Genomic DNA, 25,357 nt, shown 5'->3' on the forward strand with positions numbered 1-25,357 from the left:
TAATTTAGATTTATACTCATTCTTTCAAAATAGGTATTGTAATTTTAAAACAAATCATACCAACTACTCTGAAGAGTTGGTGAGCAGGAGGCACAGCCACATTTAAGTCTGAGATCTGCGGTTTTCGGTGACTAGAATGGTGTGTAGAAGCTGAATTTTCTACAAGAAAATTTGGCTGCTGACTTCAGATATTTTCAACAACCTGTTTCTAACTGAGAAAATGCTCTATGTGCAGGGAGAAAAATGCCAGAAATTCAAATACAGAGGGAGCATTGTAGAGTTGCTGTGTCTGATCAGTTCTGTGGATTTGTTTGTTAGTTTGCAAGAAGTAGCTGTGATTTTACTCATGCAATGGTGTGTGCCACGCAGAAACTCAAATTGTGAAGAAGCTGGTGGTGTTGACGGGCTTTTCATTAGGGTGACAAGATGTTCCTGCTGGGAGCTTGGGAGGAGGGACTGAGTAGTAAGAGATCACACGGCATAGTAAAGAAATGCAACAGGCCTGACAGGCACAGTGTGAGTCAGGATCACAAGACCTAGGGTAGAGAAGGGTGTTTGTTTCACTCCACAGATGTAGGAGTCTATGAGTTTGTGGGCTTTTTTTTTTAACCTCCTGTTCACTTTACATGGCATTTTATGTTGTATGCTAAAGTATGCTACCTTTTAAAACCTAAAGAGGCTTCATTAGTACCTGGTGATACTGAAACTTGCATTTCCTTTCGATAAATTGGTGCTATGTCCCTCCTCCTTCCATAGGAGTCCTGTGGCAAGGAGACCAGATACAGGCTGTAACTCCTTTGGCAATTCGCAGCTCCGGTTCTGTGAAGGGGGTGTGACTGCATGGTTTTGTGCTTTGGGAAGGTTTCATTCCTGAGCAGGAAAGAAGCTGGATGGAAGAGTACTGTGCTTGTTCTGCCAGTCTTGTGCTCCATCTCCCAGCACAGCGCGTCCTCACTCCCAGTTCTCTACAACAGTGGTCTCTTTTGGAGATGGAGAGCTTGGCACCACGTTCATTTTTAGTTTGGTTTAGGTAGTTTAGCTTCTAGGCTAGCGGTGGTCAATGTCGCGGGAAGACGAAAGGAGCGTCTTGCACCCTGTCACCTTCTAGGACTGTACCAAGGTGCTTCAGGGCGGGAAGAGGCCCGTCGGGAACAGAGAGCGCACCCCGCGGCCCTCGCCGTTCATCCTTAGTGCTCAAGCCCCCAGGAGCCGGCAGGCTGCTACTGCCGGGGGGGGGCAGCGTGTGATGTGGTGTGGTGTGCTGTGCTGTGCTGTGCTGTGCTGTGCTGTGCTGTGCTGTGCTGCCGAGGGCACTGCGGGGTGAGCTGTGCAGCCACCCCCGCCAGCGACTGCTCCCTCACTGTGCACTGAGGCGCACTGAGAGGACGAGGCGGGGCGGGGCCCAGCGCGGGGGGCGAGGCCTGGGTGCGGAAGCGGCTGCCGGAAGAGGCGGGGAGTTGCGGGGCGGTGGCAGCGGCAGCGTCGCTTCCGCGGGGCCGTCAGCCGCGCAGACCTAGCCGCGCAGACCCAGCCCCGCTGTCGCCGCCGCGGTCAGCGGGCGCTGTGGTAGCCGGGCCTGGAGGAGCCGCCGCCATGCACGACGCCTTTGAGCATGTGCCGATCCTGGAGAAGCTGCCCCTGCAGATCGACTGCCTGGCGGCCTGGGGTGAGCCGGGGCCTCTCTCCGACGCCGAGCTGCCGGGACGCCCTGTCAGCCGTTCGTGGGGTTGCGCCGTGAGGCGGCTGTGGGGACCCTGTGGGTAGCGCCGGAGTGTCTCCCTGTACCTGGGCTCGTTGCGGTGGCGCCGGTGGCGGCAGCAGGTGCCGGGCCGAGACCCGCTGGTGGGGCTCTGCCCGCCCAGCGGCAGCCCTGTGGTGCGAGAGCTGCCGTGATTCCAGCGCTGTAACCGTGGGTCGGAGCCTTTCTCGCTGGAAAGCGTTTCCTATGTTTTGGCTAAGACTTGTCTTGGAAAGCGAGTGGTTGTGTTCAGGTATTGGGTTTAGAATCTGTTTGAGTGTCTTAGTGGTGTATAAACGCGTGTGATGTTTTTGGTCATACTTGACAGTCAGGATTTTAGTCTGGTCAGGTGTGGCTGTGGTAGTGATAAGGCTCGATAAGACTGCCTGAGCAGTTCCCTTCAGATGTGCTATCATGCACAAAATTGGCAATTAAAAAAATCTCCAGACACTGTGAAATTGTGACCTTTCTGTCTTGGAACAACACTGTAACCTGAACAGTAGCGCCATGTTTAAACATGAGTTCTTTATACTATAATTGTAGAGAAGATATGAAGATAGTTATTCCTGTGTTGAGGCTTTTATCCTATATATTTTTGAAAGCATTTATGTTGCTGAAGTAGGAAAAAGTCTAAACTCATAGGTCTGTGGCAGCATGGTTGTGTAAAAAGAGGTGTAATTCTGTCTCTACAACCTTTCTTCCAAATAATGGAAGAAAGGTCTTGCAGGAGACAAGGCTTTATTGAAATACAAGTATCTTTGGTAGTGAGGGAGTAGTAGATGTAGAAAGGAGTATTTGTGTATGTTTATTTCCTTTGTGATTTTCAACAAGGTATAAGAATTTCGGTCATGTTTCATGACCCAGTAAAGATTCCGTGCATTTTTCTATGCTAGAAATGCTGTAAATAGGAAGAGTCTGAAACTCTGCTGCAGAGTTTGTATATAAAAAGGTTCTCTCTTGTAAATCTTGAATGGCTGTTGGTTGTCTATACAATTCAGATGCCACTTAAGCATAGCTGCTACTGCCCTTCCAGGCATAGCTGACTATTTCAGAGAGCTCTTTGAAAGACTTAACTATTGGAAAAAAAACCCAAACCCAAACATTGAACTCTGTTTTTTTTTTCCTAACAGTTTTTCACATTATTGCTGTCTAGTAGATGGTAGTTTGCCTCTTATGATTTCACAAAAGATGCAGTGGTTTGCTGCTTTACCTTTGTATCAACAAGCAGGATGCGATGTCTAGGCTCTAATCTCTGTTTAACTCCTTGATCTTTGGCCATCCTTTCCTGAGAATGAAAGCTATTTCCACCAGAGAGATGAAAGGAGACATGCTTGTAATCACCGCAGGAAGTCTTCTTTGGTATTTGAAATGAGTTTCCAAGTGTTCTGATAAATCTAAGTTGGCTGGGAAGGGCAGTCTTTGTGGAAAATAATTAGGCTCTTTTTCTCCCGTTTTTGTAGAGGAATGGCTCCTTGTTGGTACCAAACAAGGGCATCTTCTGCTTTACAGGATCAAGAAAGACATAGGTAAGTTGATTTTAAGAACGGCACAAAAAGTTGTTATTTTTATTTCCTGCACTTTAAGAGGTTGTAGTGATGTTAACGAAAGTATGTTTATTTGCTGATTTTATTTCCTACATAGTTTAATGAATATTTATGTGGTATCTTTCAAAGTGTACATACCATTTATCAGATGTGCAAGAAGTATCAGCTTTTTTTTTTTTCTGTTTTAATGTATGTTTTATCAGGTCTCCATATGTTTGAATTTATAGTAAGTCAGTGTAATTTTTGTGAATACAGTGCACAAGCATGAGCAAAAGCAGTGCAGTGTGCTAGTTGCCAGATATTTGATGTTTGTCTTATGTTAATGAAGGGCTGGATTAGTGAAAGAGCAACTTTCTTCAGTGGGTCCATAAACATCAAGGCATGGGGAAGAGGGATCCCTCCTTACTGGTCCTGTCATGTGTTTACTCTTCTCCCTGTATCTTTGACAGTCATAAGTGTTCAGTCTATTTTAGAGCTGCCACAAATAGAACTATGCTATTTTTGGTCTAGTTAAAATTGATTTTCACTGAACACATTTATATTTTGCATTATCTGCTATTATGTAGAAACTGATGTTACTTAACACTGTTATGTTGTGTATTGTGGGACAGGAGAGAAAGACCCAAACATCTGTTTCCGAGTTCATTTGCTCTTGGACAGATATTTGTAGCTGCTTAGGTTCTAGACACTGAATTCAGCTTGCTTTTTCTGAAACTTGTAGCCCATCTACTCCAATCAGAACATACTAGTCTTGAGTTGTAGTGTCTTATCTCACATGGTAAATTTCTCCCCCTTTTTTGCATCAATGCCAGGAGAGGTTATGTCATCAGAAAGTGTCTGTAAGTCTTTATCCCTAAAACTCCTTCTAAACCCTTGTGGTATTGCTTATTCCTTGTCTACTTTGCAGTGATGTGCTCCCTAGCAATTTAAATTGTTGGTATTTGATGGGTGTGGATAAAGTCTTTATGGGTATCTTTGTATTTCTGGGCTTCAAAATACTTAAATGTAATTCTTGTAATCTAAAATTCCAGCTGGTCAAAAATGTAAATATTGATGGGGCCCTTGGATGGATACAAGAAATGTAACTTAAGTTTTCACTTGGCTATGTAGAAGATAGCGCAGATATTTTAGAAGAGCCATTCTTCTAGGGTTAAGTGCCCAAGTTTGCTTTCATAGTTTTTTGTAATCTATTTAGTATAAGATATAGTAATGAACTGAAGGACAACTTCAGTTACATACTCTTTCAAATCTTTCTGGTAGGTTGCAATAGATTTGAAGTGACGCTAGAGAAATCCAACAAGAACTTCTCAAAAAAGATTCAGCAGGTAGGAAATACCATCTTCTTGACACGGGGACCATTTTCCAGTGTTTTCAGCCAAGAAATGAAATATCAAATGTACTTCTGGAATCTCTGCTAAGCTTAACAATGAGTTTCCCCAAAACTATAGACTCTTCTGAGGTGGCATGGCCTGTTACTTTTGCCCACTCTTCCCGTAACAGGAATAAACTTGGTTTGGTTCCTAAAGCAGAAAGCATAGAATTGGAGGTTACACTGTTATTTTTGGCTTATGGAAATGCTGTTTGCAGTAAATCTTCAGCTGCTCTGACTGAGACTGTTTTTTAAAATGATGTTAATACACCAACAGACTGTAATATATAATTTGGTTCCTAGATACAATGCTATAGACATGAATGTAATTCCTCTTAACTGGTGTTTAGAAATGAATTAGCTGATTATCTACTGCCAGTGTTCCTACAATATTTTTCTTTTTGAGAATTTCACTTATTGCTTATATTGATACTCAGGAAAGCATCCCAAAGGTTATGCAGCCTCTTTCAGTAATACTCTCCATATCCTTTAGAAGTACTTTTGTACTAGTAACATGCCACATATAATTTTTTACCAGCTTAAGTTGCAAGCTCTAAGTACTAGCTTGTAAAAACTGTGTTTAAGTGAAAGAGGTTGCAATAGCTGGAGGAAGGTTGTGCATAGCTAGCTGTCTTGCTGCTGTCATTATTTTTGAGAGTATCTAAGATGCATTTTTATAGGCTATTACTGAACTTTTTTCAGAAGTTTTGTTTATGAGTGGAGTCACTAATAGCATTCTTTATTTCAGATTCATGTTGTTTCTCAGTTTAAAATTCTGGTCAGTCTATTAGGTGAGTGAAGAAAACATTTGAATATTTAATGAACTCTTCTCAATGCAGTTACTTGGCTGAATGTGGCACTCTTTCCATACACCTGCACAGTAGTCTACTTGTTAAAAAGTCATTGTGTAGGATTTAGGCTTTTTCACTTTGTAGAGGAAGCATTATGCAGCATAGATTGAGAAGCAGCCTTGCTTGTTGTAAGCCAGCTTGGAGAACTAAGAATGAGCACTGAGTTTTGTGATTAAAAATGAAAAAATACATTGCACTACAATGTGTGTGCATGTATGTATGTGTATATATATATATATATAGTTTGTATTGGCATGTGTGTATAAACATATTTACATAGGTGCATGTGTATGTATGTGCGCAGTATGATTGCAGCTAAAATGTATGCCCAGACTTGTTTGATGGATGAAACTTCCTGCTGATGTGTTACACCAAATTCAGTTTATATGCAGATGGTGATCTTGTACCCTCTTGTGGAAGATCTCAGTTTGCTTGTCCCTGCCTGTGTTTGTTTCACCTTATGGTCTTCCTATGTCTTTTTTTTTTTTTTCTTATGTTGCTACTCCCTTCTTTATGATCTCCCATGTCCCAGTTCTTCCACCTCCAGCATGCATAGATCTCTGCTGCCTGCGTCCTTGTGTATACAAAACTTGACCACGGTAGCATCCATTTGCAGTTGCGCACTTTCCACTAATTTCAGGAGCCAGTTCAAAATGGTCTTTGTTCATACAATTTTCCATTATGAACTTGCTCTACTCTGGCCTGCTTGATGTTCATTCCACTCCCACTTCCTCTGCTTGGTTAGCACTTGTTTTCAGTTCCTTCATGTTATTTTACCAAAGCTGCTGTTAGTCATCTTTTCTGTATTTATTGTCTTGTATTTGAATGTACTTTAGCACTTTTCAACTTTTGGGAAAACATTCCTTTTCCTTCTGTGCACCTGTTAGTTTCACAAGTTCTTTTTCTTATGGAACATAAAATATGGTAACTTAACTTGAATTAGCAGTGAGCTCTACATGTATCAAATATTGAATAATAATAATAGGATTTTTGTTTAAACCAGAAAATAACATTTATGTCCATGACCTGTTGACATTTCAACAAATCACCACTGTTTCCAAGGCAAAAGGTGCGTCTCTCTTCACTTGTGATCTTCAGGTAAGGGGAGGAGCACAATAGCACATATACTGTTTGTAATAAAGATAACTTTTTTATGTTTCTTTGTAGATTGTTTATTAATTTTGTGTTACATGCAAGTTGCTTGGGTGCTAGTGTTTTTTAAAATTAGTACCTACTGGATGATGCTTTGCTTAAGGCAACAATTTTTAATGTAATCACCTTAATTTTTTTCCTGTGCTTCATAAGGTATCTTCCTTTTCCTGTTGTGATTATAGCATTTAACCTCCAGATACAAAACTTAAAGATATTTTTACCCTGTAGTAAGTTTAACTGACTAATTTTTTTGAAAGATCCTCTTCAATATAAAAGCCATTCCCTTCTCTTAAACCACCAGTGTACTAACTCTTACCGGTTCCATTGGGCAGGCATCTCCAAACAATGTTTTTATTACATTTCCATTTCTGTTAAACTGTATTGGCCCAAGGAGTCCCAGGGCAGTTGTGTTGGATTCGGGCCATAGAATGATTCCATGAGGTATAGCAATTCTCGGTTCATATGCTGTGGTTTATTAAGTACCTAATTTCTGTCCAAGTGAGTTTCTCGGCCTGTCCATGCTATAATCAGAAGCGATGCCTTATTGCTCTTCATCAGTTTTTATCTCTTTGTCCCATGGGAGCTTAGTTTTTAAGTATTTTCTAATAAGTACTTAAGGTTTTCTAAGTGTTAAAATTAATGATGTCTTTGTGATGTCTAGTCACTAGGACAGGCACCTATCTTTGCCAATATCCCTTGTCAGGAAACTTTTCCAATAGGCTAGACTATTAAACAGTTATTAATATTTTTATTTGTCAGTATAACACATTCTTTGCATTGTTGCAAATCCCTTCTCTTATACTTCATAGAGTTCAAGCTATTTATCCTAGTTTTCAGGGCTGGGCTGATAGGTCTTTTCTTCTGGTTTGTGTGTGTGTGTCTTTGGTGCTCTTTTGTTTTTTGTTACTTGGTGTCATAATCCCTGTCAAAGTTCATTTTTAATTATCCCATCCCCATTCTTACTGTGTGTCCTTGTTTAGGGGATGCCCATCTCATATGGATGAACAAAGCTGCTCTTCAGCTGACAGCTTTACTTCAGGCTGAGGATTCTTTTGGCCTTGTTTTATCTTACTTGCCTCTTAGTTTATGAGTGATTATGACTTAGGCCTGTCTGTTTTCACAGCAGTCAGATACAGGGGAAGAGGTGCTGAGAATGTGTGTGGCAGTGCGGAAGAAACTACAGCTTTATTTTTGGAAGGACAGAGAGTTCCATGAACTACAGGTGAGTTGTGTTGTTTCTGTAGTCATAACATGCCTCAACTGGGAGTGGAGTTGCTCTTTACTGCTTGCTGTGCAGTCCTTTCTACTCAGAGGCACTGCTGACTATCAGAGCATTGACTCCGGGTGGTTCTGCAGTGATTTAGTAGTGAAGCAGCAAATAAAAATGAAAATAATGTGGTTGAAATAACAACAGCATTAATACAGTTTCATAAATTAAATCAAAGGCTGTGCTCTATATTTTCACATTCTGGTTGTAGTACACTTGTAGGTCAGTGAAATGTATTAGTGTGCAGTCTCTATAAATGTATACCTGACAGTAACACTATGGAACTGGGTCTGCTTCTACTCAAAGTCTTATATGTATGTTGTCAAGTCAGAAGGTTGATGACAAGCATAGGGAACTGAAATTCTGAATACCAGAATGGTAAAAATAACCAGTAGAAACAGGTAGAGAATTTTTCAGCTGTGCTGCTTTTCTAGGAAGTTAACAGAGTATGCTTCTTTACTATGCACAAATCTAGCCTTTTAGTTGAATGCTGCTATTTCTTGACCAGCAGAAAGCAGGCATTTGTGATAGGGAATACACTATCAGCAGCAGTACTGCCTGTTACACTCTCTGTTGCCAGATTTGACTTTTGCTTTTCTGTTGTAACAACAATTTTAACCCATTTTCTATGTTTTCCTCAGGGGGACTTCAGTGTACCTGATGTACCCAAGTCCATGGCCTGGTGTGAAAACTCCATCTGTGTAGGCTTTAAGAGGGACTATTACCTAATACGGGTAAGACTGGGATTTGGAATACAATATCTAAGAAGATCTGGAGAGCAGTAGACACTATCACAGCTGCTCTTGTGCTCAGGGTTTTAGCTAACAGGCATTTACGAAAAACAGCATCTGGTACATTTGCTGTATGTAGTTTTGGAAAGGCTGTATTTTTAAACTGATGTTTTGTCAGAAAGTGATATTCTGTTTATTGCTGTTGAAACAAGTGTTTGAAGCTGTTGCAGAAAAACGGCATTTTTGTTTGGCAGTGGTCTGCTTAATGTATTAAGAAAGAAGATCTCTAAAAGGGAAAAAAGATACAATAATATTACCTGGCGAACAGTGGAGCTGAACAGTTTTTTATTTTTTCATTCTCTTTTTGAACTGTAGTTGTTTCAGTTTGAAAGTCTCTAAACTTACTGTCATTAATTTAGTGTTACAGTTTCCACTTATGCTTCGTTTGACAGCTATATTTGATTCTTTTTTTTCTTCCTTTACAATTGGCTTCTGCTGATATTATAGAAAAATGGGATGAAGTGCACCACCCATGTGCAGATGTACGTATATGGGTAGAAACACTGATCTATAGTCAGCAGGAAAACTGCACAGTAATTTCTACAGTCAGTTCAAACTGACACTGCTCACAAAAGTGATGCCTTTCTGCAGTGTGCTCCTAGATGTTGATGCCCACCATTCTAGTGATATGAGTTGTTGTGCAGCTGCTCAAGCAACCACAGTGGAGACTTGCTGTCCAAGTGTTGGCTTTGGTGCTTGACTTGACCCATCTTTGAATGGCTTTGTTTCACTAAATAGGGACACCCTCCCTCCCCATGTTTTTATGGTATTGTTTGCTGCTGCCTAGCTGTTGATTTATAATGATTTAGACACTTTTAACTGATGTTGGTGCTGTGCTATGCATTTTATAACCGTGTATGATATATGTTCTGAACAAGACTGGGTCCATCTCAAGCGACCAGTGTCGCAACAGTGCAACATCAGTAGGGTAAAACGTCTAGGTGGGATTCTGACTTAGAGGCGTTCAGTCATCATAAGCGTGGTTAAAGACCTTCCCATATCTTTGTTCGCGAAGCCAAGCCATCTTCACACTAGCCTTCGGGCAACCATCCTAGGAGAAGGAAAACCCTAACTTCAAACCCAGGCAGATGGAGCTCGTCTAGCCTTGTAAGGCCTTCCATCTAAGAGAAGGGCACTCTAACTAAACCTGCATCCTGAGGACTTTGCTGTCACCGTCCTAGCTAGCTAGGCCCTGGCAGATAAACCTCAGGTGTAAAGGGTGGGACCAGTTTGGTATATGCTGTGCCTCACCTAAAAAATCCACTGTGCAGGCTCGAAGGGTTTACTCACACTTGAAAAGCCCTGTAGCGACAGGCATGGGATGAAATGGCAGGTGACAAGGGGCACTGGAAGCTGCAGACCCAACCCTGCATGCAGGCGGTTCACAGCATTGGTTGCTCAAGATTGACCCAGGAGATGACAGTCTTGTTCAGAAACATCCTGAATGACCAAGCAGCCTTTTTTCCAACTGGATTTGTCTATCCCACATTGCCCTTTTAGTCATCATTGCACTTGTAGTAAGCGTGGGTAAAGCCCTTCCCAAATCTTTGTTTGCAAAGCCAAGCCATCAATCAATCAGTGATACATGTGCTCACCTATGCTTATAGTAAAAGGAATATATCATCTCAGACACAAAAGTAGTAATTCTTTATTTCCAAATGATGTATAAGCCAGGTAAGTGATAATATGCTGAAAATTTTATTGCTACTCTTTAAAATTGCACTTATTCTGTTAGTGAGTTCTCTGGGTTGTAAATTCCTTTTGGGGGTTTTTGGCTTTGGTCTTATACTTCTTTGAAATAAAGGTTATTTTGAAGCACAGCCTTTTTGTTTTCTTTATCATCCTAGGTGGATGGAAAAGGATCCATCAAAGAACTGTTTCCCACAGGGAAGCAGCTGGAACCATTGGTAGCTCCTGTAGCAGATGGAAAAGTTGCGGTTGGCCAAGATGATCTAACAGTTGTGCTCAATGAAGAAGGGGTCTGTACTCAGAAATGTGCCTTGAATTGGACAGATATTCCTATAGCCATGGGTGAGAATTAGCAGAGAATTTTGATATTAGAGAATTTTGCTTCTTTACTCTTTTGTATATGACAAAATTGTTATATCCCCAGTATTTAGGAACTATCTGGTTTTGGAGTCAGAGTTTCTAAAGTATTTCAAGTTGTACTCTACAGAGGGTCTCGTGTTGTTTTTGTTTTTTCCCCTTCTTTGCTTTTAGTCTGTATGCCCATCTCCTCAGAAAACAAGCATATTGCATGTCTTTTATAAAGGGCCAAGATATGAAATGAAAGGTAACGTGTTAAAGCATTGTAGTTCTCCTGGGCACTTGAGTGCCACAGAAATTCCTGATGTTGAAAGATGAGTAAAAAGCATGGTAGTATTCTGTTAGCAAATTGTTGTCAGTGTTGGGCACTGATTTTTTTTTCTTAATAAGCAAAAAGGGATACCTTTCTCTTTAAGGCATGACTTATTTCGAGGAATGGTTGAGAGCACAACTTACATTTTTCATTCTTTTCATTAACAGAGCACCAGCCTCCCTACATCATTGCTGTTTTGCCGAGGTATGTGGAGATCCGTACTTTTGAGCCCCGGCTGCTGGTACAGAGTATTGAGCTGCAGAGACCACGCTTCATCACCTCTGGAGGGTATTGAGTGTAACTGATTATTACTTTTGTTGTGCTGTTTGAGTGTTTCGTAGGACTCTGAAAAACTGAGAGAGGAAGAGCTTTTCTAACTCCCTTAGCTCCTCAAGTGGAGGCCATACTTTGAGGAGTGAAGGACAGAGTTGAGTGTCTTTGGGAATTTCTGATCACTGGAGATACATTCTTCTTTCTGCTTTGCAATATTGCTCAAGTTAACCTTGTAACTTGATTGTGTGTAGCCATGTGTGTATTGACCAGGATTGTTTTTTCCAGATAGGGTATTGCTTCTTTCTTAGTAACCAACCTTTTTGTTTTGTTTACAGCACAAATATTATATATGTGGCAAGTAATCACTTCGTTTGGCGGCTTATTCCAGTGTCCATAGCCACACAGATCCAGCAGCTTCTGCAGGACAAGCAATTTGAGTTGGCTTTGCAGTTAGCAGTGAGTACTTGCACTTGTGCAAAAGCACACAGAAGGATGTTTGCCTTCTGCTTTACTGTAGCTAGTCCAGACAGTTTAATCTTCTTACTGTCCACTTTGCACAAACTGGTAAACTCTAATCTTTTTTTGACTGAAGTTTTGGTTTTGTGCTGCCATTCTCCATGTTCATCTACTATGGTTTAGATTTTGAGATAACCTTCCACATACAAGACTATCTCTCATATCTATTTAGTTGGTTACCTTCTTTTAGACTTTGAAGTGTAGCTGACTTTGGGCTGCTCGTAAGCAGTTTTGCTTGGAGTTGTCTGTTTTGTTTTGTCAAATGATCATTGTTCTGTAATGGCCCTCCATATTACTCCTTGAAAATAACAATTTCTTAGAGATGCTGAAGCAGGTTTAATTATATTGCTCTTGCTATTTTAAGTTTTTCTGGTTTCTGGAAACTTTCCTGGAACTACATAAAATGAAAGAAGATTTGCTAACTTGAAAAACAATTTGAAAAAGCAAATGGGTGAAGAGGTAATTGCTGTGGTAGAGTGAGCGTAGAAGATAACCAGAAGTAGCTTTCAGACCTTCAAGGTTATCATTGTGACGCAGTAAGCATAAGATCTGAGAATCACCATCAGAGGTGTTCACTTTGGAAGTTTATCTTTTTTCTTACTCTGTCCAAAGGATAATACTCATGTTATTTCTACTGAGTTCCTTCTCATTTACGAGGCTCAAGAGTTTTTAATGTTTGTTAATTTGTATGTGTGTAGGAAATGAAGGATGATTCAGATAGTGAGAAGCGACAACAAATTCACCACATAAAGAACCTCTTTGCCTTCAACCTTTTCTGCCAGAAGCGCTTTGATGAATCCATGCAAGTTTTTGCCAAGCTTGGTACAGGTAAATATTTGGGTTGGCATTGAGATACCTAGGTTTGAAAAGAAATGAAGCTTACAGACTATTGCGTTGGTGGGGTTTTTTTATTTGTTTTCTGTTTTGCTTTAAAGCAGTGGTGTCTTGTGCATACCAGTCCCCTGTGAATGGCAAATAGCCTAGGCAACTATTCAGCTTTTGATTTTTGGGAATCTGGTTATAGTACTTAATCAACTTCAGTCAATGAGTTAAATCACGAATTTTCCCTTTGTGTAGAATGTATTTGTATTGTAGGCTATTATTACACTGTGCACAGCATGTACACAGACCCTTGAAGTTGAGAGCTTCAGCAGCTGCCAAAAGCCTGCTTGTAGCTTGGAATGAAAAATAAGGAACATTTGAATATTTGATATTCAAATTGGACTTGACCAAACTGAGGACCCTTAACTCTATTTACTGTTTAATGGACCAATTTCTGAAGCCAAGAAACTTTTCTGTGATTTTGGAAGTCAAAATAGTCTCTGTTGCTATTGCTTTGGTTCAGGCATTCATCTGATAATGAAGTATGAAGGCTGGAATATGCCACAGCATAGTGCTTTAGACTGAGATTCTTTTATTGGTGACAGCACATCCCTTGTGCATTTAAACCTAGAACTTTTAGTTGGTTTGATGACACTTAATTTCATATTTACTTTGGGAAGCTACAGTGAAGGAAAAGGACTGAGAATTCAAAATACTTTGAACTTAAGATAGACGGCAGTAATTTTGAATTGGTTTAAACTATGAAAATGGTTGCTCATTAGTTAAAGATGGTGCTATTCAATTCCTGTTTCAAAAGCACAGTCAATCTTAAACATTACTGGTTCCTAGAAATCCTGTCCTACTGTCAGAGCTGGTAATGTTGAGATTCTGCAAGGTTTTTGCCAGCACACAACTTGGAACTTGTGCTTGGACATTGAATCAGTCCTCTTCCTGGATTTACTTTGTTTTAACTTCTTTTCTGTAATAAGCCAATTTTGTTAGGTGGACAAACAGCACTGTTAAAAAGCTAAGCTTGCGCAAAGGTTACATACATTTAAGGAGTTTGCAAAAATAATGTCATGAATGGTTACTAATGCTAGTTATTTTTTTGCTTAGATCCCACTCATGTGATGGGTCTGTATCCTGACCTCCTGCCCACAGATTACAGGAAACAGCTACAGTATCCCAACCCGCTGCCAGGGCTCTCAGGGGCAGAGCTGGAGAAGGCACATTTAGCTCTGATAGACTACCTAACTCAAGTGAGTACTCCTGTATCTGTTTTAAGAGCAGGGTTATTTAGTTTTAGCAAACTTTGTGCAGGAGGCAGTATGCCTACTCCAGCTCTGTCATGCTAGCCTTAATGGGCTGTCTTCATGGTTGGAGACAATGGCAGAAGCTCCTGGGAAAGCAGGGAAACTGGAAGACATGAGGTACCCCACAGATATGTGGGAGACATCATGACTTATGGACCAGATGTGAACGAGTCCAGTAGTTTATTTCCAGTACTCTTCTGAAGAGGACTTGAGATCTTGATCTTCAGGTTTCCTGGAGACAGGTCAAAAGCATGCATTAAAAGGTGAAACAGGAGGGTAGTGGGTACTGTAATTTCCTATACCCTTTATTTTGTTGAAACTGGAATCTGAGTTGTTCTGTTGTCATTCTTACTAGACTGAAAGGAAGCTTGTGGCTGAAGGAAGATAGTTTTTTGTGCCTAGTAGTTCAAAACCTCAAGTGTTTTCCAAATGTTTTAAATGTCTCTTGACTTCTCTAAAATGTGTCTGTTTAGGTTAAGTTTCCTTCTGACTGTTTTGTCAAGACTCTGAACATCTTGCAGAACTACAGATTTGCAAAACAAATTTATACACTTGAATGTGATTGGAAAGGTGATGTGTTGAATATTCAGTAGCAATAAAAATTCTTTAGGAAACAGTTGATTAAACCAAGTTATTAAATTGGTTTAATTTAGCATTTTTACTTGGTGGGTTGTATTTGCTGAGGTGGGATGGAAAAATCTTGTGGCTTTTTCCTGTTAAAATTTCATTTGATCTCCTGCAGAAGAGAAGTCAGCTGGTAAAGAAGCTAAATGATTCTGACCATCAGTCTAGTACCTCACCCCTTATGGAAGGAACACCCACTATCAAATCCAAAAAGAAGCTGTTACAAATCATTGATACCACCTTGTTAAAGTGTTACCTCCATGTAAGTTTCTGACTGACCTAGAGGCCTTTCCTTTACCGTGCAAAGTCTGATGGAATTTCAGGTCAAAACACTTAAGAATAAGGATAGTGAGCTACTTCAGAAATTCTCACACAACCACCTGTCTTTGGTCTAAAAATGATCTGTGAAACTTTGGTGTCAGGTTGCTTACTGGTCAGGAAGTAGTTTCATGGAATAAAGTACATGTGTCTGTTTCTGGTCACTGCCTCTGTCAAAAGAATATGGCCAGGCCTGAGTATTTTGAAGTTCTCATGAATACTTCTCGTGTTGCCTTGTACTGTTAAATGCAGGAAAGGACAGTCTTTGCTGTTAGCTTTATTTAAGGCTGATCTCTGTTCTTGAAGGGGAATAGCTCTGATATATATATTTTATTTTTTTTTTCTGTCCCAACAAATTATGGAAATGAAGATGGCCTTGCTCTGAGACTCAGGATGGTTGGTGGGGACCTTAAAGATCATCTAGTTCTAACTTCCCTGCTATGGGCAGGGACACCTTCCAGTAGACCAGGTTGATCAAAGCCCCATCCAGCCTGACCCTGAAATATGTTAAACTCATTTCTTATGCTATGAGGCTGCTGCTTTTCTATTTTTCTCTTCACCCCTGCCTGCCACTTACAACTCATGTTTTGTACTTTTAAGCATAGGAAGTGTGTTTACTTTAAAAGTATGTTTAAGCACTCGCTTTTTGCTTGCAGACAAATGTAGCACTGGTGGCACCACTGCTGCGTCTGGAAAACAATCACTGCCATATTGAAGAGAGTGAGCATGTACTAAAGAAGGCACACAAATATAGTGAGCTGATAATACTGTATGAGAAGAAAGGTCTGCATGAGAAAGGTAGGTATGAGGTTGGGGTGGGGAGAAAAAAAGGGATAGGAGCATGTATTCCTAGTGTTGGGTTTTGTCTTCAGTGAGCTGGCAATATTCTGAAGAGACTTTGTTTCTGTGTCTGTCCTGTGATTAAATCACTCTTTGTTCCTATTACCTGTTTGGTATGTGTGATTAAAACAGAAGTTTGTTTTGTCTCTGGTAGCAGAACAGGAAGAATGGTCTTGTTTCATGTTTCAGGTTGGAATAATACTTACAGCTGCAAAGGAATTAATGTGTTGTTTTTTTTTTTTTGTTCTAAAAGCATTACAGGTACTGGTGGATCAATCAAAGAAAGCCAACTCACCTTTGAAGGGTCATGAGAGGACAGTGCAGTATCTGCAGCATTTGGGTGAGTATGAAGGAGAGCATTGTTTTTGTGAAGGTGTTACACTCTTGTTGAGCTCAGCGGTTATGTTACTGTTCAGCAGCTTTCTAGAGGCTGTTAAGCTAAAGGGTATCATTGTCATCTTGTCTGGTTTCTTGCATAATGCAGCTTCAAGAATAAGTTTATGAGCATCTTGTTAAAACTTGATTATCTTATTTGAAAACATTCCGTATTTCTGATAAAAAATTTCCATTTCTAGAAGATGTGCTGCAGTATTTTCAGTTTTCTTCCAGTGTTACCATCACTGACAAAAGGAAAGTCTAACTTCTGGGTCTTAACTCCCAGTTGCTGGGGCTTGTAGTATCTTTCCGGAGATGAAGAATCCCATATGAAGTTTTTGTTTTCTGTGTTTAGATTGATCTAAATAATGATCTAGTATTTCAGACTATAGGGTTTCTTCAGGCTTTTCACTCTCCCCTGTCCTTTAGTGAGGCTTCTGTTGGTATGAACTTCTAATCTAAGTAATAATTGATTTTTAGAAAAATTATCGTTTAAATTTAGTTATGCGAGATGTATTTTGAGTTGCTTTCTCAGTCTGAATGAAGTAGAAAGTCTCCTTTAGTCATGTCTTGCCTTTAGGTTTATAGGCATTTAATGAAATGTTCTTAAATAGTTCCCAGGTGATTAGAAGAAAATTCCTCCAGGCTTGTAGCTGTGGTCTGTTAAGTCATCAAGTATGTATTACTGATTTGGATTTGATACTTGCCATGTGTCAGCAGAGTAAGCACTTACTGTTTATTGCATCAAAGCAAATATTAATTGTTAATTCTGTGATTGGCCATGTCCAACAAAAATACACTTTATCTGGGCACAGCAGAATTATGTATTTGATTGGGTAGTGGATAATTTTGTGTATTATACCATTCTTTATCTGTTAAAATATGCAGAACTTTTGCCTCTTATAACTCAAATTAAGGATTTGTTGCTAGGAATGTTTAGAAATTCAGTGTCGTCTTTAATTCTAGCAGCACAAAACATCTTTGCCTCTGACCTTCAGTGTGGTGCCCGTGCAGCTGAATGTTACGTGCTGAGAGAGCCTGTTTTGTTTTGTGTGGGATGCAGTGTTGGTCTTTTAGTATTCTGATCTCTAAGCTTTGGTAGGTACTTGAGGAGTTCCTCTTCTCCTGCCATCCTGAGTGTTTTAAGTAGGTTGTAACTTCGTGTTTGATTTGGTTATGATTTTAGCAAAGACAATTTGATCAGTGCTTTGGAAAGGAGGTATTCTAATTAATCTCACACTTGTTTATAAGGAGTTAGGCTTTCTGTCTGTTGTTCTACGTAAGAATTTACTCCCATGACTTGTCCTGTCCTGTATTTAAATTTTCTCAGGCTAGCAAATCCCTTACCATATAATTCCTTATTAATTCAAAAAGTTAATTAAAGTTTAGCAAAATTCAGGCCCATGACCTTGGTACCATTTGCGAAGTCACTGTTTTGTTTCTGAAACTTTGCAGTTGGCTTTTCTGGGGGCTAGTTTAGTTGTTTTTACTTCATAGTGCTCATCTTCTGGTTTTTAAAATACTGCTACTATGAAGATGTTGCTTGTTTTAAACATTTAAAAATAACTTACTCCTGATGATATTGTGGGATGAAGGAAGGCAAACAATGGCTGCCTTTTTAGAGGGTTGGTGTAACTTTCCGTTTCTTGCATAGTTGTGTTGCTGCATTGTTCAGGCAGTGTTTCAGTATTTCTGATCAGGAGGGTAAGGAGAAACTCATGTTTTCCTCATATGTTTTATAAACTTTGTGAAGCAAATGGTCCAAATGAAAGTTCTTTTAAAGAAGCAGGTCCTAAGTTTTCTTAAAAGCTGAAGAGTTTTTACCTAACAAGTGCTTTCTGTGCTAGTTACTTCAGAACTAGGATGCTTCTTTACTACTGGTATGAAGTATTTGGCCATTTGCTATAGAAGTCATTAGGCTGGCAGGCTGGAAATGGACTGAAGGAAATTACAGAAGTGAAAAGAACAGTGCTTTTTCTACCCTAATAAAAATATTGTAAGGGAAGACTTTTGAAATGTAATTAAGACAACTGAGCTTGGTTTTGGTCTGAATTGTTTATATTTGGTGGTGCTCAGTATATTAGCTAATTCTTGTTTCTGCTTGAAATCATGTTTGCAAAGTAATGAAATTGTGGCTATAGGCTGGAATGTGTGATTTGCCAGACTTGAGTGGGGATTCTGTAAATTATATTCTGCTGGCTCTGAAAGCATCTGCTTGTGTTGTGAATAGAATCATAGAATAGTTAGGGTTGGAAAGGACCTTAAGATCATCGAGTTCCAACCCCCCTCCCATGGCAGGGACACGTCACCCTAAACCGTGTCACCCAAGGCTCTGTCCAACCTGGCCTTGAACACTGCCAGGGAAGGAGCATTCACAACTTTCTTGGACAACCCATTCCAGTGCATTGCCACCCTATTCCAGTGCCTCACCACCCTTACAGTAAATAACTTCTTCCTTATATCCAATCTAAACTTCCTCTGTTTAAGTTTTAACCTGTTACCTCTTGTCCTGTCACTACAGTCCCTAATGAAGAGTCCCTCCCCAGCATCCTTATAGGCTTCCTTCAGACACTGGAAGGCTGCTCTGAGGTGTCTATGCAGCCTTCTCTTCTCCAGGCTGAACAGCCCCAACTTCCTCAGCCTGTTTTCATATGGGAGGTGCTCCAGTCCCCTGATCATCCTTGTGGCCCTCCTCTGGACTAGGTAGATCTTTAGGATTTTAACATTCAGCACTGCTGCTTTTTATATTCCAGGCACAGAGAATTTGCACTTGGTATTTTCCTACTCTGTCTGGGTGCTAAGAGATTTTCCTGAAGATGGACTGAAAGTAAGTGTGGTTGAAACAGGCACCTTGCCATTAAGATACTTAATCCATTGTATGGAATTGGAGTACCCAGTGTAAGAAGCCATGTATTAATGCTAAATCCAATCATAGAATCACTGAATGGTTTGGGTTGGAGAGGCCCTTAAGGTCATCTAGTTCCAACCCCCCTGCCATGAGCAGGGGTGCCTTGCACTAGGCCGTGTTGCCCAAGGCTCTGTTCACCCTGGCCTTGAGCACTGCCAGGGATGGAGCATTTACCACTTCTTTGGGCAACCTGTTTCAGTGCCTTACCACCCCCAAAGCAAAGAACTTCTTCCTTATATCTAACCTGAACTTCTGTTTAAGTTTAAACCCATTCTCCCATGTCCTATCACTACAGTCACTGATGAAGAGTCTCTCTCTGGCATAAGTATATATGAGTATATAATTTATATTTTCTATGTTCAGTAATGTGGTAGGATTAGCAGTAGATAGAGCTGGACAGCCTTTCAATTTTTCTTAGGCTTTTCTGGTTTTGGAATACTGTTTTGTAGTAAGTGGCTATTTTGCTACAACATTTAATGTTCTTTATGTCATGCTTTTTGCACAAATGCCTGATTGAATGTTTAGAAGTCAAATGTTAATTTCCCTTTCTTATTTTCCTTTTCCTCTTTGGCACAGAATTGACTCCTTGTATTTGGGAGGTATTGGGCACTGTAAAAGGAGTGTTAACTGAGGCAGAAGGGGGGATGTTTGTTAATTCTTTTAGATGTGAGATAGCTTCTGAGTGCCTGAACTTCTTGTACTTCCTGTGCTTGCTCTTTGGACATGGATGATGATATGCTGGGCTTCAGTGCCTCAGAGAAAATACACTGTGGTACTTAATTTAAAACAAACAAACAAAAAATCACCCTTCCATGAATGAAATTTTGTTTAACAGATATTTACAGAAGACCTCCCTGAAGTGGAAGCTTTGCCACGAGACAAAGTGCTCAGTTTCTTGATAGAAAATTTCAAAAGCTTGACTATTCCTTATCTGGTAAGAACTCAATCTCTACTAGTGCACTTCATTCAGTAGAATATGTTACATGTAAGGCTTTAGCTCTCCAGGTGTTGGAGGCTGATGCATTTCTCAGGGAATGCTAGCTTTGCCATAAGTTGTACCAGGAGAAAATACTTAAAGTATATGAAATCCTGAAGTCAAGCTTGGTAGAGGCAAGCATGGAACTGTTACTTGCTTATAATAAGTTACTTCCCATAGGAAGCAACTATAACTGAACCTGAACATGCATTTACAGGAGCACATCATTCATGTCTGGGAAGAAACCGGTGCAGACTTCCATAACTGTCTGATCCAGCTGTACTGTGAAAAAGTGCAGGCCTTGATGAAAGAATATCTAAATTCTTTCCCTCCAGGTATGTTTAGATTTTTCTGGTGGGAAGACCAGGGGCATGGGACAGCACAGGGGAGCCTTCACAGTGTTTTGCTGTAAGCCTTCCCTGTTAACACCCAGAAGATATTTTAAGTGATGAGGGAAATGGAACAACAAAATTTGTGGGTTTATAGGGAAGTCTAATTTACTGCCTCCCTAGAGGGAGCAAGTGACACTTGGTTCATGATTTAGTGGAATGGCAGCTAATGCTCCCTGAATTTTGCATATTAAGGGTAGGGAAGGGTCTTGAATAAGTGAGTCTATTGTTTAACTGGCCATTCGATGTGTTATAAGGAGCCAAAGTAATTTGGCAGGTGCACTGGAATCCCAGCCCATCTAACAGCTTCATCAGCTTTTGGTTGCTTGTAATGATTTGTTTGTCATCTTCTGTGTGCTAGTGTTGTGAAACAGTTGTAATACTGTAGCTTATGTTGCTTTCTTCCATATAGATAAAACGCCGGTGCCTGCTGGGGAGGAAGGAGGAGACTTGGGGGATTACCGGAAAAAGCTTCTACTTTTTCTGGAGAAGTCTAGCTGGTATGAGCCAAGCAGACTAATCAGTGACTTCCCCTTTGATGGTGAGTTCAGTTTCCATAGGTTAAATAAACCCTATTTGCATTGTACAATGAAACCTCCTCACTTACTGTAGAATCATGGTAACTAGAAACAGAGATGGCTGTATCTGTAGTTGTAGGCTGCTAGTATGGATATTAACTCTTTTTGCTGGCAAAGTTGGGTTTGCCAGTCTCTGCAGGGTTCCTGTAACAGTTGGCCTAAGACCTTGTGGCATCTTCCATCACTTAAATATTTAGCTTAACCTTTTGATAAGCGTGAATTACTCAACAAATGTGAAGTCTGATGTTTCTTAAGCTTGCGTGAAAATTCATAAAATGTTACTGAGACTGGTGTGAAATACAAATACAGTCTTGCTGTAACTTTAACCTGTGCTCAGACTACAGTTTTGTAGTTCTTGATGTTAGTCTGGTCACTAGTAGAGTTTATGTTATCACTTCTCCGTGTAGGTATTGACTAATCCTTTGTGTTTATCACTAGGTCTCCTAGAAGAGCGTGCTCTGCTCTTGGGTCGTATGGGGAAGCATGAGCAAGCTCTGTTTATTTATGTTCATATTTTGAAGGACACCAACATGGCTGAAAAGTAAGGGTTTCCTGTTTTGTTTGTTTCTTTGTCCTTAGATTGTGAACTTGTGTGTGGTGTTTTGCTTCCTTTCTGTTTGAAGAGGCATTAAATTTAGATTCTGGATTAAAGCTTTTTAAGCTGATAGGAGTGGGAGACTTGCACAAAACCTCCCTTTTCTCAGCATTGTAATTCAGAGTAAATGGCATCATTTTGTTGTGCAGCCTGATTAATTAGTCAGAATTGCATATACAGTCACCTAAATTGGATGGCTTTAGTAATCAAACCAAATAAATGTTAATTTCTGTGGACTGATTCTCTGGCTTCCAAAACTCCCTGCATTTCATTTGATTCTTCTCTGTTCTAGCTACTGCCATAAACATTATGACAGAAACAAAGATGGCAACAAAGATGTAAGTAGCTGCATCTTTGCAGTCTTCCTTTTTATTAAGAATACATTAGACCATTCCTACCATGTTTAGGGACTTTTAATTTTTTGCTCTGTATTGACTTTTTTCAGGGTTTATGAGGGTGAATGGGAAACTGTGTATAACGTCTTGGAATTCAGGAATTGTTAGATGATTCTGTTTGCTTAGTTTCTTTTGTTCGTTTTTTTTTTTAATTTGTTGAGAATGTTGCTGTATCACTGGAGCGTGCACTAGCTAAAGTTCTGATGGAATTCAGAAGACAAAATGCTGTGTGCATATTCCACATGCATCTACAGAAAAGTTAATGATAAAGAGCAATGAAGTGTCGGTTTCTGAAAGCTGTAAATGAATTGGGCAAGATAAATGAGGAAGGTGTAATTAAAACTGCTTTTGTAGAAAATCTTTACTGAAGAATGCAATTAAAAGGCCTTGAACATCATTGGGACTTTTCAGTTTTTGTTGTTTCAAGAATTTTGAATAGCATGAGTACAACTTACTAGTATCATTGCTGGGTTCCACCAGCACTGTCACTTTTGGTGCAGTGGTCTCAGAACTCTCCTTTCATATTCAACAGGTCTACCTGTCATTGCTCCGGATGTATCTTTCCCCACCTAGTGTTCACTGCCTGGGACCAATCAAGATGGAAGTGCTAGAACCTCAAGCCAATCTGCAGGCTGCTCTGCAGGTTTTGGAACTGCATCACAGCAAACTGGATACCACCAAGGTAAGAAACACTTGTTAGTACTCAGTTTGTCCTGTTAGCAAAAGGTGAAAGTACTTGAGTAAGCAAGTGAACAGAATGTAGCAGTGTGAACCTAAATGTGTCGATTTCTGTTCTATTTTGTTCTCTATTCCTCTTAATTTTTCCTAACTAAGTATATTTTGCTCCAGGCAATAAACCTGCTCCCAGCAAATACACAGATAAGTGAGATTCGAATCTTCTTAGAGAAAGTCCTTGAAGAAAATGCTCAGAAGAAAAGATTTAATCAAGTACTCAAGAATCTTCTCCATTCAGAGTTTCTGAGGGTACGTACCCACCACCTATCATGTTCAGTATGAAGTCTTCCTTATGCAGCGTATCGTCCTGTAGATGGCGCTGTAGTGCACCTGAAATGCATAGATGTGCATCAAGTAGGTTGAATGTCCCTTTCCAACAGTGGAGAGAGCTTTGGTTTTAGTTTGGATGGTGTGTGTGTCTTTGCTGTGAGTTTTTGGGCTCGTTGTGCTCTGGTGTGTGTGTATGTGTATATATACATATATATATATTTTACTTGTTTCAAATAAACTAAAGCAGGTGATGCAGTTCTGTAGTTCATCTGAACACTCCTTAGTGGTTAGAATGCCTTGGTTTGTGAACCAGGCTAGTTGAAAGTAAAATCCTACAATTCATATAGCTTGGGTGTTGGTTAATACCATCTGCTCTTCTCTACAGACCTGCTGCTTTTGTGCTATACAGCTTATTAATGTAGACATAGCCACTGGCATTTAAACCTTATGATAGTTTTCAGTTTAACCAGACTAGAAGGGAGCTGTGGTGTGGCATTGTTTTTTGAGGAATGTCTTTTAATTTGTTAGTTATTTTTCTGTAGGTCCAGGAGGAGAGGATCTTGCATCAGCAAGTGAAGTGCATTATTACCGAGGAGAAGGTGTGCACTGTATGTAAAAAGAAGATAGGTAACAGGTGAGAGAGTGTATACCTTAAAGCTTGGGAAACTGAGTCAGATGTGAATCTGGTACACTTAAACTTGTTGCAGAACTCAGAATGCGTATATACATGGAGAAAACAGCAGTATGAGGGAGACACTTCAGAAGTGTTTGAATTACAAATTACATAGCTCAGCTGAGTCGCTGGGAAAACACCAGAGCTTTAGTCAATGAAGCTTACTGCAAGAGTTTAATACTGTTTTCAGTAAAGGAGAAAAAATTCACTTTAGAAACTCGTAAGACTTCTTACTTCACAACTCTACAAGGTGGAAAATCACTTTTATTCTCCACTGAATTTGGAAAATTTTCTACAAACACTGCCTACTACCTGCTTCTTAACTAGAATTAAAAGGATGATATAAAGAATCTCGAACGAAGAAATATGTGTAACAGTTTTCTATATCTGATGGCTCTGTGGTTGCCTGGCTGATTTACAAATTGTAGCCTAATTGTCTTAGACATCTATTAGTAGAACTAATTCACTTGATACCTACTACTTCTAGTAGGTAATTATGGGTTAGTATAGAAAGCAGATTTTATATGCCCTTTTTCCTGTTTGAACTCCAGTGAAATGCTACACGACTTATTTATTGTTTATCTATTTGGTGTGAACCCTCTGTCATATCAGTAGCATTCACAATGATAGGGAAAGATTCTTTTTCCAGGACATTTTAATGAACATAAGCCTGATTATATTTATTGCTGTGTATATTCATTTTTTTTGCTGTTAGTATATAGCATGTAGCATTGGATTTTAAATTTGCGTATGCAATATGCAATAATAATGAAATTATTAATTTTATATTAATTTATTAATGAAAATATTTATTATTAATGCATATAATTAAATATGCATATATGTCCATATAAATATTTTGTCTGGGTTTCTCAGGAGTGTATTTGGGCTGTAATTCAAACAAGAAAGTGTCACTTCCATGTAAGCATCTCGTTCTGATTCTGTATAACTTGGATGCTTTTGTTTGAACAAGGAAAACTTTGTCTTTATTGACAATTAATTTTTGTGTTCTGTCTCTTTACAGTGCATTTGCTCGATACCCTAATGCAAAAGTTGTGCATTATTTCTGCTCCAAAGAAGTCAACACATTGGATACCTGACTTTGTTATGGTCCCAACATTCATATGAAACTCGGAACTGACGACTTCAGAAGTTGATGCCTCTTGAGATTTTTTTTTTTGTTTTTGAGGCTTGTTGCTAGGCTCTTTTACACTGGGTAGAAGTCATTTGTATCTGTGAACTGACTGTACCAGCTGGCAATATTGATTTACTAGAAAATGACTTTACCCATGTTATTATAGCGCTGACAACTACAGTGAACCTCTCAGTACTCAGATGAAGAATAGAAACTGATTTTTGTAGTGAGTTTTGTATTGCACTCCAACCTTGTGGATGAATTGTTAGACAACTGTTGGGCATTCAGCACAAGTCAAGTTTTACTGCAAAACTTATTTCCTTAGGGTGACAGTGTTTGTGATTTGGCCTTGAATGTAAATAGTTCTTCAAAAAAAGGAAATTCCTTTAAAGTCTTCGCAGCTGTATCAGTGTTGCATGGAGATCACAAGGAGTTTGGCATAGAGGAGACTTCTTTGCCTATATCAAGACCTAGAAAATAAAATTTTACTTTCATCTCAGTAATGGGAATGTTGAATTGCTTGCCAAAGGAATCTTTTTATTGATATTCAG

General features: G+C 39.7%; 1 protein-coding gene across 2 annotated transcripts; it reads left to right on the forward strand.

The window, feature by feature from the left end:
* Positions 1–1,528: 1,528 nt before the first annotated feature.
* VPS39 (VPS39 subunit of HOPS complex) lies at positions 1,529–25,305 on the forward strand. 2 transcript variants are annotated; one of them, XM_062635703.1, is made up of 26 exons: positions 1,529–1,666; positions 3,199–3,264; positions 4,095–4,121; positions 4,543–4,607; positions 5,400–5,442; positions 6,506–6,600; positions 7,778–7,876; positions 8,563–8,655; positions 10,560–10,743; positions 11,239–11,359; positions 11,680–11,800; positions 12,559–12,688; positions 13,799–13,941; positions 14,738–14,881; positions 15,594–15,735; positions 16,031–16,117; positions 18,906–18,979; positions 19,896–19,994; positions 20,254–20,371; positions 20,838–20,966; positions 21,442–21,544; positions 21,891–21,936; positions 22,526–22,675; positions 22,843–22,977; positions 23,541–23,632; positions 24,696–25,305. In XM_062635703.1, exons 1-26 carry the CDS (start codon positions 1,594–1,596, stop codon positions 24,769–24,771), a joined length of 2,655 nt encoding a protein of 884 aa, XP_062491687.1. In that variant the 5' UTR covers positions 1,529–1,593; the 3' UTR covers positions 24,772–25,305. The 2 variants fall into 2 exon arrangements, with proteins under 2 accessions (XP_062491687.1, XP_062491688.1); XM_062635704.1 differs by lacking the exon at positions 4,095–4,121.
* Positions 25,306–25,357: the final 52 nt, after the last annotated feature.

Source organism: Pezoporus occidentalis, unplaced genomic scaffold (assembly GCF_034315485.1).
Source record: "Pezoporus occidentalis ecotype Australia unplaced genomic scaffold, CSIRO_AGI_Poc_V1 ctg46, whole genome shotgun sequence".
Classification (NCBI taxonomy): domain Eukaryota; kingdom Metazoa; phylum Chordata; class Aves; order Psittaciformes; family Psittacidae; genus Pezoporus; species Pezoporus occidentalis.